This window comes from Perissodus microlepis, chromosome 9 (assembly GCF_051167445.1).
Source record: "Perissodus microlepis isolate ML-2025 ecotype Zambia chromosome 9, ASM5116744v1, whole genome shotgun sequence".
In the NCBI taxonomy this organism is placed as follows: Eukaryota; Metazoa; Chordata; class Actinopteri; order Cichliformes; family Cichlidae; genus Perissodus; species Perissodus microlepis.
This window is the reverse complement of record NC_140469.1, coordinates 26,101,333-26,117,958: the sequence shown is the minus strand read 5'-3', so window position 1 is coordinate 26,117,958 and position 16,626 is coordinate 26,101,333. Positions and strand designations below refer to the sequence as shown.

The window sequence follows — 16,626 nt, the reverse complement described above, 5'->3', positions numbered from 1 at the left end:
GGTGCAGAGTGCTCCATTAATCCCCCCCCCTGCCACATCAACAACAAAACTATTTGAAAGTTTTGACTTCTGTGCTTCTGGAGACAGACAACAACAGGCAGTGCTGTTTGAAAAACTTCCATACTCACATTTATTCTGGCTTTTCTTCTTTTAAGGTCCCAGGCTACTCACAAAACATCCAAGGCCTTCTGGCTAATGATACATGTGAATAAATATGTTAACATGGATTTAAACGTTTAGTCTTTCTGCCTGTAATCCACTCTGTCTTATTTTTAGTAGCAGTGTTGCTTTTGTCAAAATAACCATTTATATTCACAGTTTCTCCCCATTTCCTGTTCCTCTTGACAGAAGTAGGGAATGCTATTGGTACATTTTGTGCAGTCTTTAAAAAAAGTCAAATGATGGGCAAACTCCCTCTTCTATTAAAGCACAATAAAGCTTGTGTTAGCATAAATAATGTGATAAATTACCCATTACCTTTGCCTGTGGCTTTAGGGTTTGTGGGACCAGCAGTCAAAGCATAGATGCCCAGAGCTTCTTCTCTAATCATCCAAGGAATGCATGTCTCCTCCCACTTAGACATGCACACAACACCTCAGTTAGGAGGAACCCAGGAGGCTTAAAGCAATTGCCCAAACCACCTCAACTGGCTCCTTTCAATGTGGAAGAGCAGCGGCTGTACTCTGAGCCCCTCCCGATTGTGTGAGTACGTAATCTTTAAGGGAGAGTTCAGCTGTCTTTTGAATGAAGCTCATTTCCATCACTACCCAAAGCTCATAAGCACAGGTATGAACGTAGATGGAGCGGTAAATCTACAGCTTTGCTTTCAGGCTCTGTTCACTCCACTCTTTCCACACTTGTGCGCAAGACCTTGAAGTTCTTAAATGCCAGTGGGCCTCAGAGCGCTCGGATTGTGGTCCCACTCGGGGTAAAACCACAACCATGGCAGCATGATCTTTTCCTCATATTTTATGTGATACTTTGGATCCCTGCAGAGGTTTTCAGTATTTTCGAAATATATATGTGGCTGTGTGTGTGTGTGTGTGTGTGTGTAGTAAAACTGTGTAAATTATTAAAAACAAAGTTTACCTGAGGAGAAGGCATCCCACACAGTCTAGCAGCAAATGCAAAATCCCCTTTTTCTGTGATTTTATGAGTGAAAAATATGTATGAAAACATGTCAGAGAGGTTGGTTGTGTTGCAGCTTCCTGCAGATGGAGAAAATCTGCTTTTGTATTTTAAAGAAAGGAGAGTGAAGCTGGAGAAAGGCGGAGAATATTAATGCTGCCTGAGGCAGCCTGAAGTGAATCTGAATGGAGCTCTGCTGACCATCAGACACCTCAGAGGAAAGCCAAGAAGGCTTGTGAAAATGTCCTCCTCTCCCTTTAATGTCTCTGTCTCTTTCATCTCTGCCACGTATGGTGAGGTTACGTGAGGTCGCTTGAAGGACAATCCACTCGACAATATGAACGTATGATGATTTTTAGCTTAGATTTTTTTTTTTTAGCTTTTTGGGCCATTTTTTCAAGTCAAGTCTAGGCTTCAGTTTTGGTGAGTGAAATTCTATTTTATTAGTTCATTTCTTAGCACTAGCATCTCCAGCTCAGCCTCCTGTCCTTTTGTCATTGCCACGGTCTCCAAACCGTCCATCACAGCAGGTCTCACTACCATCTGACAAATATTTCTTATCCCTTTCACTTCTGTTGAAAAACTACTTCTGACACTCGTCTCCACCCTCCCTGCACTCTCTTCTTCATGTTACTTCTGCTCAGTCCGTTGTTTTGAATGGTTGACCTCTGGTATTTAAACTCTTCCACTTTCTCTACCTCTTGCCGCCTCCTCTTTACTGTCTTCCTCTCATTCACATACATGTATTCTCTCTTACTGACTTTCATTCTTCCACCTGCTCCCCACTCTCACTACAAATCACAGTGTTGTCTGGAAACATCATACTCCACAGAGACTCCTGCTTGACCTCATCTGTCACCCTATCCATCATCACTGCAAACAAGAAGGGGCTCAGAGTCGCTCCCTGATGTAATCCCACCTCCACCTTGAACCCATCTGTCACATCGATCCATTTCTACCATCATATAGTTTAATAATGAAGTTTTCATTCATAAGGTTCTGTCTAGAAAAAAAAAGTTGGCCAAAATTCTAATATTTTGAAATGCACTGTCTGAAGCCATCGGGTGACACTGCAGCAGCTACGTCCATCTTTTATACTGTGTATTCCTGTTACTTTATAGGTATTTGTGTTGTGCAAACAGTTTAGACACTGACAATCTGCAGGTGCATTTGCATACTAGTAGCAGCTACTGCTATATTTCTAAAAGCATGTGCACACATGTGCAAACATGCAATCCAAAATGAGGAGAATTTTTAATACATCTTTAAAACTTGTTTCAGTTTCAGGTTTCAGCAGATTTGGCTGGCTGCAGATGTTTGCTCCCTTTTTGCCATGAGAGCACTGGCGAGGTGGACATCGTCACTGGATTTTGAGAGATGAGGTCTCTCTGGCTCAGAGCTGAAGCTGAACTGATTAAATACGATGGGCAGTAAACTGAGATGCTAGTATTTCCACGACTGATTCGGTGCTGTTATATTATAATCATTTTAAAAATACAAAGTAATAATCCTGGCTTTGCCCTGTGGACTTGTGGAAGTGTGGAGGATTGTTTTTCACATTTCTTCTAGTATTTCAGAAGTAAAGAAAATATTTACTTGTCTGTCCAACCAGCATTCTTGAGTTGTTTTTTTTTACATTTTTTACAGAGCAGAATGTGCGTGTTTCCTCTTAACAAGCTGTGTGGATTTGTACACCTTAACCTTGTTCTTTCACATTAACTCACATACCAACAGGCGGTCCATAAAATCCCAGCAGAGGTCACAGCAATGTTATTGCGCACGGAGGTTAACAAGTGGGCTGTGACCCTTGTATTCAGCATTCATTGTATTCATCTCCAGAGACACACTGAGATCAATACAGAGCACTAGTTTAAGAGGCTTCTCTCAGAATAATACACGAGAAGTTCAACTGGCTGAGGCCAGATTGTCCCTCAGGTTCTTTACGTGTAGAAGAACAGACTGACCGTAAGAAATAAATGCACGATGATACACTGCAGACTCAGTCATTCATTCTGGAAAGAAAACCGGTTTCCATGGTAATGTTTCCCAAAGTTATTGCAATGAAATTTCAGGGGGGGGGGGAAAGAAACCCTCTGCTGCCCTCTAGGGGAGTTAAAGCAAAAGTACATGGGAATAAATGTAAAGATGGCCCTGCTTTCTTTATCTCACAAAAAAGAAGCTGTGGTAAACAGGATCAGAATCAGGATCACATTTAGTAGCCAAAGAAAGCAAAGATACATACATCCTTTCCTGATGTACAGTAGAAACAAGATGAAGCACCATGAAACATGGAGCACATTAAAGAAACATCTATAAAGAGAGCATCAACCTGCATTTACCAGTAATCATGTTCACAAGTTAAAGCCCCCATAAAAATTACAAAATACACCAACCTGTCCCTGTTTACATGTACTAGTACATCTCTAAAGACTGAAAATCAAGGTCCATGACTCTGGAGGAAGAGTTGGAAGCCATAGAATGGATCCAAGGTGTTTGAAGGTGATGGTCTGGGGATCCTCATTATCAGCTGGTGTTGGTGGCGGTTGGTTCACCCTTTTTAATCAAGTCCAAAGTCAACTTGTCTACTAGAGGATTTTAGAGCACTTCCCATTGCTGGCAGGCTTCATGGAGATTTTGTTTTTCCAGCAGGACTTAGCACCCTCCCACTGACCCAAACCTACTACCAAATATTTTACTGCTCATGGTTTTACTGCGCTTTACTGGCCAGCCAACTCTCCCGACCTGATCCCCACAGATAATATGAGAAGCATAGTCAAGAGGAAGACGAGAAACATCAAAATAGAGATGAGCTGAAGGCACCTATCAAAGCAAAATGATCAGCTGATCAGCTCAAGAATCCCCAACTAGATATTACGTGTAAATTAAGATACCATTCAAAAGTACATAATAATTTAGTTTTTGACTTATCTTGGGAAACATTCAAATCTTTTATAATAATCAGGCAGGCTAGTCTGAGTATTTCAGAGAAATCATCAAAGAAAATGGTCCAAGAAAGAGAAAATGTCCAGTGAGTGGGTGTTCTCTGATTGAAAATGCCTTGTTGATGCCAGATGTCATTATGACCAGTTTCTAGATGACAGGAAGCCAACAGTAACTCAAATAACCACTTCTTACAACGAAGCTAGGCAGAAGAGCACCTCTGAATACACAACATCAGGCTTACCAAAACTGAACAGCAGGAGATTGGAAACAAAAAAATGTTGTCTTGTGATTCAGATCAGACTTTGACATAAACATCATAAAAACACTGATCACTCCTGCCTTGTATCAACAGTTCATGCTACTGCTGGTATTCTAATAGTGTATGGGGATAATATCTTGGCACACTGTAAACCCCTTAGCTGAGCATTGTATGAGTAATGATGCTGACCATGTCCATCCCTGTATGACCGCAGTGTAGCCATTTTGTGATGGCTACTTCATGTAGGATAACTTATCGTGTCACAAAACTCAAATAATATCAAACTGGTTTCTTGAACAAGGACAATGAGTTCACTGTACCCAAATGGTCTCAATCCAATAGAGCACTTTTGGGATTTGGTGTGAATAGATCACGGATGCGTAGCTGGTAAATCTGAAGCAACTGTGTGATGCTATGGACCAAAATCTCTGAGAAATGTTTTCAGAACTTTGTTGAATCAATGCCATGAAGAATTAAACCAGTTCTCATTAGTTAGTAGCAATGTGTACTTAGGTGTATTAGGTGTGGGTGTATTTTCTGTTCGTGATCAATGTTTAAATAGTACATATATTTAGTAGGATGTATATGGGCCATGAGCTAAAAATGATGGCCTAGACTTTGTGCCTATTTAAAGGCAAGACTGGGTCTAGCAGACATAGTTCAGGGTTTAGGGTGCCGACGTAGGACAGTTTTCCAATTTCATTGTACTACTGTACTATGTATGACTGTGCAATGACAATAAAGAGTTATCTTATCTTATCTTAAATTACACACCACACACGTTTCCTAAAAGTAATCTCATTTTGTGTCGAAAGCATAAATGTTAATTTTATAAGCCACAGACAGACCAAGTTTAAGTCTCGAAATGGTTCTAAAATACGAAAAACGTATTTATTCATTAATTTATTTGTGCGCTACCACGACGCCGTTAGGAACCCACCAAAACTATAAAGTTCTATTGGACAACCCCAAATCCATGAATTCGATTGGTCCATCTGTGTCCGTCTCCTTAAACGTCCCGACCGGAAACACGGGCACCTCGAAAGCGTGACCAGGTAGCTAGCCGTATTGCATAGCTTCCAATAACAAATATTTAGAATATAATAATAACAATATAGTATCAACATTTAGAATTTCTGGATTGTTTGACCAACAGGAATGACACACTTTTGTTGTTAGCCCTCCTCGATTTGAAGGTAACTTCATACATCCTTACATGATGCTGTTGCTGCTAACTTGCTAACATTACCGTCTATCCAACCTTAGGATAGGGTAATAATGCTATTAAATTAGAGTATTCGCTTCTCCTTTAACCTTTACGTTACGCCGGCTGCTGCTGGTTATTTTCTGCGTTTTATGTTTGTATTGGTTAGGTGGAGTTCATAATTGCAAGCAGCTCGTTTAACGGTGCTCAGCTGTAAAAACCTTTACTATCTCTTAGCCTTTATTTGTTTTTTTATAAGACGCTAACGCTATTTTAAGTTTCAAAATCATTATATCAGGCTCAGAGTTCCGTATATGTACAACAATATTAGATTTCAATATACGCATTCGATTAACACATTAGGGGAATAAAGTGCTAGTCACAAATCTACGACTTTCGTTTGTCCGTCCAGAGAGCTTGAGCGAGATTGTTCATGTAGAGAAAGGGCTATTTAAAAAAACAAAAACAAAAAAACATTGTGTGACAGTGTATTTGATGCACCGACCCAACCTTTACTAAGCTTTTCTGATTGCTGATCCAATACTAGTGTTAAATGAATCATCACAATATTAAAGAAACTGGGATCCCGTCCTTATTTCTAGGCAGCATTAGGCTGGACTCGAAATCTTTCCCAACTCTCTCCAATAAGCAGGAAAAAAAAAACCTTCTAAGAATATTAATGAACGGAAACGATATTTATTAATGAAATAATACGTAACACGAGGATCACGATACCATGAAAAAAATAGCGAGGTAATATCTTATTTGTTTTTACCAGTATTATCTTTCCTGTGAAGCAAACTGGTCAAAAGAGACCCTCCACAATGAGTAGTTTGCTCTTACAGTCTGCATCACATTAATAATAATAATAATTAATACTAATAAAATAATTACAGCAATCGAGCTGTTTGGGAACTTTAAATGGAAAGAATTTCTTGTTAACATCCATCTGCAGCCTGGCATCTTTCCAGCAGAGAGACCTGCAGCATTTAGAGGGAAGTGTGAAGAAGAGCTCATGCACTAAATTAATTATAGTTTTAGACACAAATGATTTTGTAATATAGATTTATAATATAAAATATAACTCAACTTATAAGTTGACGTTCTTATAGATTAGCAGCTTATGCAGTAAATAAATTACAGTCGTGCACAGAAATTTTGGCAGTGCACAGTTTTTTGTGTTTGTCACTTCAGTTTTTATTTAGATTCTTTTTTGCATGTTTCTGTGATTTGGGAAAGAACAAAAACACGCGTTTCATATGTTTCAGTGACTTTTATTGGCAACAAAATCAAATTGATGCAAAAAAAATTTAAACTGTTGAACCACCTTCTTCATAACTTCTGGATTTCTCTGTGGCATGTTGGATATCGGCTTATGAGCCAAATCCTGACTGATGGCATTTCCTGCCTTATCAGTGCTTGAACTAGAAAGTTTTTTTGGGCTTCTGCTTTTCCGCCCATGGTGAGTAAAGACTGACTAAAAATGTCTTTTAAAAAAACATCTTCTTCCATTGATCCAGAAGCAGTTTGGTGCTCCATGTCACTAGGCTAAATTGATGAGGGCTTGGAGATCATGAATTTACCATTTTGGGTCCATGACCATGAAACTCTCCATACTGTAATCTGAGAATCGAGAATCTGGGGCTAGTCCTGTTCTTTAAACAAATCTGATTTATTTGCCAATCAAAGTATTTAAAACTAATGACAATACTAATGACTGTTTTTCACTTTATCAAAGAGATCTAAAAAAAAAAAAAAAAAAAAAAAAATCTAAATAATCAAAATAAAAAACTGACTTGTCAAAATGTATGCAACGCAAATGTTGTGCCAAAACTTCTGGCCATCACTACACTTTGTGAGCCAATACTAGTGGCCAATAAAAGTCTGATTTTCTGGTCTGATGTTTATTTTGGGCGGAACAAATGTTTTTTTGAATACTGTCAAAAAATTTGAAAAAGTCCAATGGTTCCTGAAAGCATCAACTCTGTGCTTTTTCAGTGATCTTCGGGGTCACTACACTAATCCCAGGCAGGGATAACGATACTACTACTAATAAAAGTGCAGAGTCGCTGCTTTCAGGAACCACTGGAATTATTTCAATTGAGCAAATAGTTCAGGAGTTACACACGTTTGAAACCACCTGTCTGACGCCAGCGACAGGTTAGGCTTTAGAGGCTTAAACCCGTGAGTGGAAACTAAAGCTTTCATGTCAGTCGATTGATTTTCAGATGTGTCTCATTCGCACGTGGATGTCAGTTGTGTTGACACGATTGTCTTCTTTTGTCCACAGCCATGTCTTTCCATCAGGATCGTGGGGGTCCCCGGGGAGGAGTGCCTCCTGGCCAGCATGGTACCAACCAGAACTACAGACCCACCAACATAAGGCCGCCCCCTCCCCAGCCTCCAGTTCCTTCCTACCATTACGATTCGCAGGCTGCCCCCTACATGCCTCCACACCCTGACTTCATGCAGTATCCACCACCAGTTCAATCCCAAACTTCCAATCCTCTTAACCAGTGCCCAGTGCGCCCACCTTTCTCGAAGCCCCCCACCCGACAAGGCTTCCCTGAACCGCCACCTAACTTTCCACCTCCTCCCTTACCCGGCTCCGCAGGTGGTCCCGCTCCAAGGGCGCAGGTGTCTGCTCAAAATGCCTACCACCCTTACATGATGCCTCCTGTGCCCCCACCGCCGCTACCACACCCCCCAATGCCTCCCCCCATGGCCTCTCAATCAATGAACTACCACGCTCCGTACTCCATGAACTACCCCCATCCTCCTCACCCTCCATTCCCTCCTCCTACCTTCAGCTCCAGCTACACCCAAAGCAACACCCAGTTTCAAGCAGACCACAGCATCAGGCACGGGGGGCAGTACAAGTACGAGAAGCCCATGGACAGCAGGAGGTCCCCGGAAAGAGGGTATCGGCACGATGATCACAGGCGGAAGTGCTTTGGCTATGGAGGCCACGGCGACAGGCACAAAATGGAATTTCCTGGAGAGAGGAAGGACCGCGGGAGAAGTCCAGACAGGCGCAGCAGGCAAGAGGGTGGGCGGTATAGGTCTGAATACGAAAGAGGCCGGACTCCCCCCAGACACAGGAGCAGGGATCGCAGCAGGTACACAGACGACGCTCTGCCAAATGAAATCAATCAGTGAAATGATTTCCTTTTAACTGCTCTGTCTGTTCACAGAGAGCGGTATCGGCACAGAGACAGTCGGAGATCCCAGTCACCCGACAGGCACAGAAAGAGGCCTCGAAGGTACACGTGTTGCTTTGTTTGGCTTACTGCAGCTGTTGTGAAATAGTACTCATCGATAAACCTTTTAAATCTGTAATAGATAAAGAAAAATCCTTGGTTTTGAAAGAAAAGCACATTTGGCGTTCATAGTTGTTTTTTAACCAGCATTTCACACATCAGTACAGAAGATGTTTTCAGATTATATAGAGAGAAGAAATTATACTTTTTCTTTCCCTGAATCATAGGAAAAAAATCTCTGCCATTGCTTTACTTCCTGTTTTGACTTCTTTTGCTCCTACTCTGTAACCAGGGCAGTAACGTTAAACCAAGCTGTAGTTTAGTCGATTGTCTCAAGCATCAACCTTTGTGGCTCCATTATAGTCTCTAAATGGCAATTGGGACAGTTTGGAAAATTACCAAAAGAAAGTAGCTGTCATGCAAATATGTTGACTACTCTCTTTATAATCAGCACATTTTAGTTATGGTGGATTTCATCTTATGGAGCAGTAAGTTGAAGATTTCTGAGCCTTCTGTTTATCAGACAAGAGACTTTGGTCTACTGGCATTGTTCAGTTTTGCACTGTAGCCTCCTAAGTTCTCTTTCCACAGTAGTTAAAGCTGGATTGTGCCCAACTGAGAAGTTCGAAGTGCACACCCTTGTATGAAATACATGATTTCCTCAGGGATTAATAAAGTACTCGGATTCTGAAATCTTTAGAACAAGAGTTTGCTTTTTTGGGGGGGTTGTTTTCTGGGGAGAGGCAGGTGCAGCAGTGACTAAGCAAGAAATAGTTTTTATTTAAACTATTTAAAAAGAGTTTAAATACCTAAGGTTGGGGCTGTGCGATATGACCAAAATCTCATATCCCGATATAAGAATTCTATCGTCCGATAACGATATAAATCACAAAAATTTAGCATTTTCTGTAAATTCTGTGAATCTCCTGCAGCTCGACTTGCGTGAAGTGTTTCCAGCTGCGCGTCATGTAGCTGGAGTCGAGTGTTTTAACTGATGCATGAAACTATACATTTTTAGACATAGGTTGTATGTATTTACACGGCGTGCTGCGGGGAAAAGCCTGTTCTAACGTTTGAGTCTAAGGTTTATTTTTTAGCACCTGACGGTTCTTTTTGCTTCTCATCCGTAAATACTCTGCATACTCTTTCGCGTGATTCACTTTATTTTGAAAAGTCTCAACAGGATCTTGAGCTTTATTGTGAAAGGTTTATGTAGAAAATAAACAAGCGGACAGGCTAACGTTGTTGCTAACAACAACGCATAAAAACAGTCGCTTGTCCGTCGTAGTGTGGTTATATTAAATATAAGATAAAGAGAGAACTTTAAGAAATTAATATAGCCACTACAGTGACCTTTAAAACGATGAAAAAATATTGCCGTAAACAGTTTATTTTGCGACACCACGAAACAAACGATTGCGTAATAGGAAACATAGACGTTTTTATATCGTCATCCGATATATATCGTTATATCGAACAGCCCTACCTAAGGTCTAGCTTTCAAAGCAAGAGACTGTGCACAAGAGAGGTGAAGGAAGGGCTGAGTGGATAGAGGTGATTTGCAACAGAAGGATGGCAGCAAAAGTAAAGGGGAGTTTTACAAGATGACAAAAAGACAGAGAGCAGAGCTAAAGATGCTCAGATTTTCATTGGGAGTGACCAGAATAGACAGGATTAGAAATGAGTGTATCAGAGGGACCGCTCGGGTTGAGCGGTTTGGAGGCTCACAGGGTTTGGACTTGTGCAGAGGAGGGAAAGTGGATATACTGGACAAAGGATGTTGAAGATGGAGCTGTCAAGCAGGAGGAAAAGAGACAGACCTCAGTAAAGATTCATGGATATCTACTTTAAATCAAAGTAATGATATCTAAGATCAAAACCTGAAGGCACCATACTGGTAATGAATCATTTCAAAAAACCTCTGTGGCAGAAAAAACTGTGGTTTCTTGAGCAGTGGCTCTATTTAGACAGAGGTCATTTTTCAAGCAAAGAAAAGTAGTATCATATAAACAGTTTAACTTATTAATTTCTTGCCGTTTTCTAGTATTTTAGTATTAATATATTTTCTTTGATATAATGAGCAAGTGTAAACATGAGACCTCAACTCAGATTTATCCTCATGTCTCATGTTGACTTTTCCTTTTCATATGTAGCCGGTCAACGAGCAGAGACAGGAAACGTGGTCGCTGGGAGGAGGAGAGGGACAGGAGGTCAGAGAGCTCCTCGGGGCTGAGCAGAGAGCGCAGCTTCTCCGCCATAAGGAGCAGAGACTCTGATGAAGCCTTCAGCGACAGAGACCGAGAGCGGGAGAGAGAGAGGGAACGGGACAGGGAGCGAGAAAAAGTGAAGGAGAAGGGCGATGACGAGAAAGAAGAGGAAGACCTGCTGAAACCTGCCTGGATTCGGTGTACCCACGCAGAGAACTACTATTCCAATGACCCCATGGACCAAGTGGTACTGTTGACATCTTTCTTTTTTTTCATAAAGCTAACATTTGCTAAATTCCTGATTTGTAACTCTTTTACAAAGTGTCCGTAACTCTAACAATATATTTGTCTTTCTTGCCTGAACAAGGGGACAGTAGTTCAGTGGTTATAATACATTCTTAAAAGGAAACTTTGCGAATCTTCTTTCTGCCATTACATTAATTTTGTTTGCAGTGGTGTTAAAGAAAAGATGTGCCCACCCCAAGTAGGCTTGCAATACACTAATAACAAGAAACCAGAGCAAAAGGAGTACCATAAATTATAAATACTTAAGAAATAATTTGACGTACTGTCCTTTCTAAGCTTTAGAAACCAGTTCAATAAGCTTATCAACACCAAAACTATTAAATACCCATTTTATTCTGTCATCATTGCCACACCATCCATCTGTCTATTTTCTGTTGGTTGGACCATAGGGTCTAAGCAGATAAGCTCAGCCCTTCTCCCCACTGGCCACCTCCTCATGTTCAGACCGAGCAAGCCGTTCCCCTCTGGTTCATACTGTTCCCAGTAGAAAAAGGTTGTCCCCAGTTACAGCACTTTCCAGCACCCCACCCAGTGTCTTTAAGAAGGCCGGCTTCCCTGGATGTTTGTTCACAGCATACACGAGGGTAAACCCACTGTTTCTCACCGAGGACGACTACAGACTGGAACAGAGTCCAGCCCCTTTCCAGAGGACCTGTTCCATAGCTCAAGCTGTCCATTGAAGTGAGTCAGACTATATCTTGCCGGTATCTCTAAACCTCACGCACTACCTCAGGCTCTTTCCGATCAGAGACGTGACATTCCATGGACAACAAGCCTGTATTCGAAGCTTGTGGTGGGCCACAGGAGAGTGGACTTCTGTAGCTTTTTTCAGGCTAAGGCTGAGTCAAACAAATGATGAACGCACAGAGATGTGGTGCAGAATATGCTGTGAAAATCCCACTCTAGCGGACAAAAACAGTGCCTTTTATATGTACGCAAATGCTCGTTGCAACTTCTTATCTGGTGCGCGTCTTTTATTTTGACAGCGAATGCTCACCTGCGGACCACTTATGTGCACCCCTGCATATATCGATACATTCCATATCCTCTTGAAGACCCAACATAGCAGAACATTTATGAACACCTAAAAAAAGCGTGCATATCTGTATTTATGCACTTACATGTGTTGTGAGTAAATAAAGTACCATAGATCTTTATGTATTTTTACATCGTATATTTACTTGTGATACTTTTTGGATTGATGGCTTTGTAGCAGTATATTTTTCAGCCAGTCAGTTAAGCTGACACTCAAATAACATCTTATTGCCACTTTTTCTTCTTTTAGCAAATCCTTCTCAAATGCTTTTCTGAAGTCTTTGGATCTTGTGGATACTGACACCTACTTTTTCTCCTCTCTCCTCGCTGACCTTTGTCCGTAGTCTCAAATGCTGGGTGTCCTCAGCTCCTTTCTCTCCCCACATATTACACATTCTGGCAGAATGTCCTTAAAGGAAAACTGAAGTGATATTACATGTCAAGCGGGAACCCAACTTTACTTGTAAGCATCCTTCACAAACAGATTTAGCTCTCCTGTGTCTCTGTTATGACAGAGAGGATGTTACCTTTGGGTGTCAATTACTGTAGCTGTGCCAGATGTGTGTGGAACTGCACTTACACTTCGATTACACTTCAGTGGTCCAAGCTTTGTAATAATTTAAGATACATTTCTATTGGAAAGCAGATAATTTTCTCTTTTAAAGGCATAAGTAGGTTTTGCAGTTTTGTTTGTGACATTGTTATACCACCTAACATCACATTTTGTCTTGATCAATAGACTGTTAGTGTGAGTATGTTAAAGAAACTCAAATATAGTTGTGCTTAAGTTTTAAAAAGTCAGTGTGCATCCTGGAGGCCTGTGGGTTTGTGACTGACCGTGTAATCCCAGAATCCTCCTGATTAGAGTCCAGCTGGGGTTCTTTGTTGCATGTCATCCCCTCTGGCTCAGTCCTCATTTCCTCTTTGCTCAGAACCGTCTCCAGTGAAAGCATAAAAAAACACACAAAAATAAACATAGTTTTAGTTCTGGCAGTCCACAAAATCAAGCTCAGCTACAATCCCACCAGACCAGCTCATCTCATCTCAATGCCAACCTTCATCAGCTGGTGCATCCTGTCAGCACGTCTTGTATAGAGTGCACAGTCTAAAATTCAACTGACAGAATAGTCTGATATTTCTATGTGATTTTATTATATTTTTAATAATAAAAAGGTTTCCTTCCATCAGTTGTCATTGTTCTCCTACAACTTTACATCCATCTGCACATCCATCCATTTTCTGCTGTTTCTGAGGGTTTGGGTTGTGGGGGCAGGAGTCTGAGTAAGATGCCCAGGCCTTCATCTTCCCAGCCACCTCCTCCATCTTTTCTGGGCAATATTGAGGCATTTTTAAGCCAGCATAGAGATGTGATTCTCCAGTGTGTCCTGGATCTGCCCCAAAACACCTACACTGGGAGGTCCTCAGTGGGCGTTTACATCAAATGGCCAAACTGGCTCCTTTCAATGTGGAGCACTAGCAGTTCTACTTCAAGCCCTTCAGCCTGTCTCTATGGCAGGAGCAGACATATGGAGGAAGCTCGTGTCCACCGCTTATTCCCGTAATCTCATTCTTTTGGTCTCTATCTAAAGCTCTTGGCTATAGGCGAGAGTAAAATGTAGAATTTTAACCAATAGCTTTCACGGCCTGCTCTCTTTTCAATACAACAAACCAATACCTCAACTTGGGGCAGCAGCTCCACACTTTTCCAGTTGAGAACCATGATCTCAGACTTGGAGGTCCTAATTCTCATCCCGTCTGCTCCACACTTGGCTACAATCTGTTACAGTATGAAGTGGAGGTCCACTCACAATGATGCCAATAGAACCACATCATCTACAAAACAGGGCAAATGATCCAGAGGCCACCAGACAGCATTTCATATGAACTGGTCCATTGGTATAATATTTAATGGAAAGATATCACCCCGACCGGTTGCGGCAGATGTCCACCCCTCCCTGAGCCTGGTTTTGCCCACTGTCACTAAAGTGCTTGCTCATAGGGGGTCATATGATGGGTTTTTCTCTGTATGTATTATTGTAGGACCTACCTTACAGTATAAAGCGACTCGAGGCGACTGATGTTGTGATTTAGCGCTGTATAAATAGTTTACAGTATAAACGCAGTATATCAGTATAAAATATACAGGAATACTTGTATGACTACCCCCCCAACCTCAGTTCTTTTAGATTAGGTTGCTTGAGGGTTAATTAGAGATGCATTATCTTAGGCTTCACTTAGGAGTGGGAGCTACATGAGGCAGACTGCACTATAAATAATAATAATAATCAATGAGCACAGGAGGAAATTATAATCTTCTTTTGACTAAAGTGGCTCTGACTGAAATATCCATTAAATATTAAAATGTTAGTTTGACTAAAAGATCCTGGAATCCTTTCTCAGTCTACAACTTTTCCATTTAACTTTCAGCAGTTGAACAAACTTGGCTTGTTGCATTTGAACTGCTGTATTTCAGGGAGACTCTACAGTGGTGGGAACGAGTAAACTGCGTGATCTGTATGAGCGCTTTGAGGAAGAGCTGGGAAACAGACAGGAGCGAGCCAAGGCTGCTCGACCCAAATGGGAGCCGCCCAAGACCAAACTCGACGAGGACCCAGGTTAGTTGTGCTATTTTTATATTTTACCTTTAACCTCAGTCTTTAAACTTAATTCTGTAAAGGAGACCTATTATGCTCATTTCAAGCTCCACATTTTGTTCTGATTGGCTGCCCTTTGTCAGAGGAAGATTTGAACAGCAAGTAGGCGGGGCTTATTTACCTGAGATGGCCATATAAGGAATTTCCTATCTAAATGACATCATATAGGGCCAAGAGTATAAAAAAACTTGCTGAAACTGAGTGTTTAGAGCCATCTAAGACAGAGCATTTTACATACACTGCCCTCATCATTTATAACTGGCCATGTTTAATATCTGCTGTTGTGACTGTATGTATGTATGTATGATCGTCTTTAAATAAACCCTTGGCCTGCACATACTTGTGTTACCAAATAAAAGCCATCAGCTAAAACATCTGTTGACAACCTTTTTTATTGATATGGGGGAAAAAAAGCTTGCTATCTTCTCAGCAGTGCATTGGGGTGAGACAGAGATTAAGTTATGTTTCTGATTTTATCTGCAGGGCTGTCAGCCCGATTGTCTATTTCACCACCGCAATAATATAAATCTCACTCAGGGAGATCCAATTTGCTAAATATGCTGCTCTGGGTGCCGACTTCACAATCAAACACTCGAGTTAAAGTGCTGATAAGAATTAAAGACTCTGCTTAGCTAAGGGCCACAAACCATTCAGCAGAATGGTAATTATAATCCTCATTTTGGTTTGAGGTTTGTTTTCGGTGAGGGAGAATGACAAGTGAGAGAGGAGGAGAGAAAACACGAGTGCCAGATGTCAACTTTGGCAAGTGCACCCCGCTTTTAATCTCACAGATGCATTAAAGTCTGCAACTGGCATGAAAATTGGAAATTGTTATGAACAACAGTGTTTAGACAACGAAACCACCACAGTTAGCTCTTAGTCATGCTAAACTATATTTGTTTGCATAACGAAAGATTAAGCAAGTGCAAATTAGGTAACAGATCTTAAGGTTTGCTGTGTCATCTACACAGCCAGGGTGAGTATTCCTCTTCAAGAGTTGGCAGAGCCCGAGCGCGCAGTTTTAAAGCATTTTGACAGATTACTTTACTTTGACTCTGCCTCGTGAGTGTAATACTTTGCGAGGGCACAGCCGAGCAGAGGAGCTTAACCACTCGACCAGCTCCGGCTCGCCGAATTAGTTTTAATCGTTAGCCGCGTAGCATTCGCATGATTAAAGACCTTCTTGCACTGTGGTTTCAGATGACAGCAGCAGCGACTCAGACTGTGAGTCAGAAGGCGAAGGAACCACCTGCTCCAGCAGCTCTGACTCAGAGGTTTTTGATGTCATCGCTGAGATCAAAAGGAAGAAAGCTCACCCCGACCGGCTGCACGAGGAGCTCTGGTACAATGACCCCGGGGAGGTTAGTGTGTCTTAACAAAAGGATGCCAAGGATAGATTGTTCTATCTTCTGTGTATACCTCTTGAATTCATATCCGACAAAGTATTAAATCATACGGAATATCTCAATCTGAAAGCATTCCTGAAATACTGGAAGACATACTGTCGATGTGAGAACGATAAGGCAGCTGCACAGGCAGGCTGAAACCTTTAACCAAAACATTTGGTCTTTTGACAATAGCTGACTTTACATTCATTTTTGAAACAATGATTTTAAAAGTTAAAGTAAAT

At 41.3% G+C, this 16,626-nt stretch overlaps 1 protein-coding gene across 3 annotated transcripts in view; it reads left to right on the top strand.

The window, feature by feature from the left end:
- The first annotated feature begins 5,313 nt into the window (after positions 1–5,313).
- drosha (drosha ribonuclease III) overlaps positions 5,314–16,626 on the top strand; it is a 139,998-nt gene continuing 128,685 nt past the window's right edge. Inside the window, exons 1-7 of one of the 3 annotated variants that reach the window (XM_084939787.1) lie at positions 5,367–5,385; positions 5,487–5,526; positions 7,825–8,653; positions 8,729–8,797; positions 10,948–11,248; positions 14,816–14,957; positions 16,197–16,357. In XM_084939787.1, the coding sequence (XP_084795913.1) occupies positions 7,827–8,653; positions 8,729–8,797; positions 10,948–11,248; positions 14,816–14,957; positions 16,197–16,357 (1,500 nt within the window). In that variant the 5' untranslated portion in view covers positions 5,367–5,385; positions 5,487–5,526; positions 7,825–7,826. Of the gene's footprint in view, positions 5,527–7,824; positions 8,654–8,728; positions 8,798–10,947; positions 11,249–14,815; positions 14,958–16,196; positions 16,358–16,626 lie in introns of all 3 variants that reach the window. The other 2 variants (XM_084939788.1, XM_084939786.1) reach the window with 2 other exon arrangements.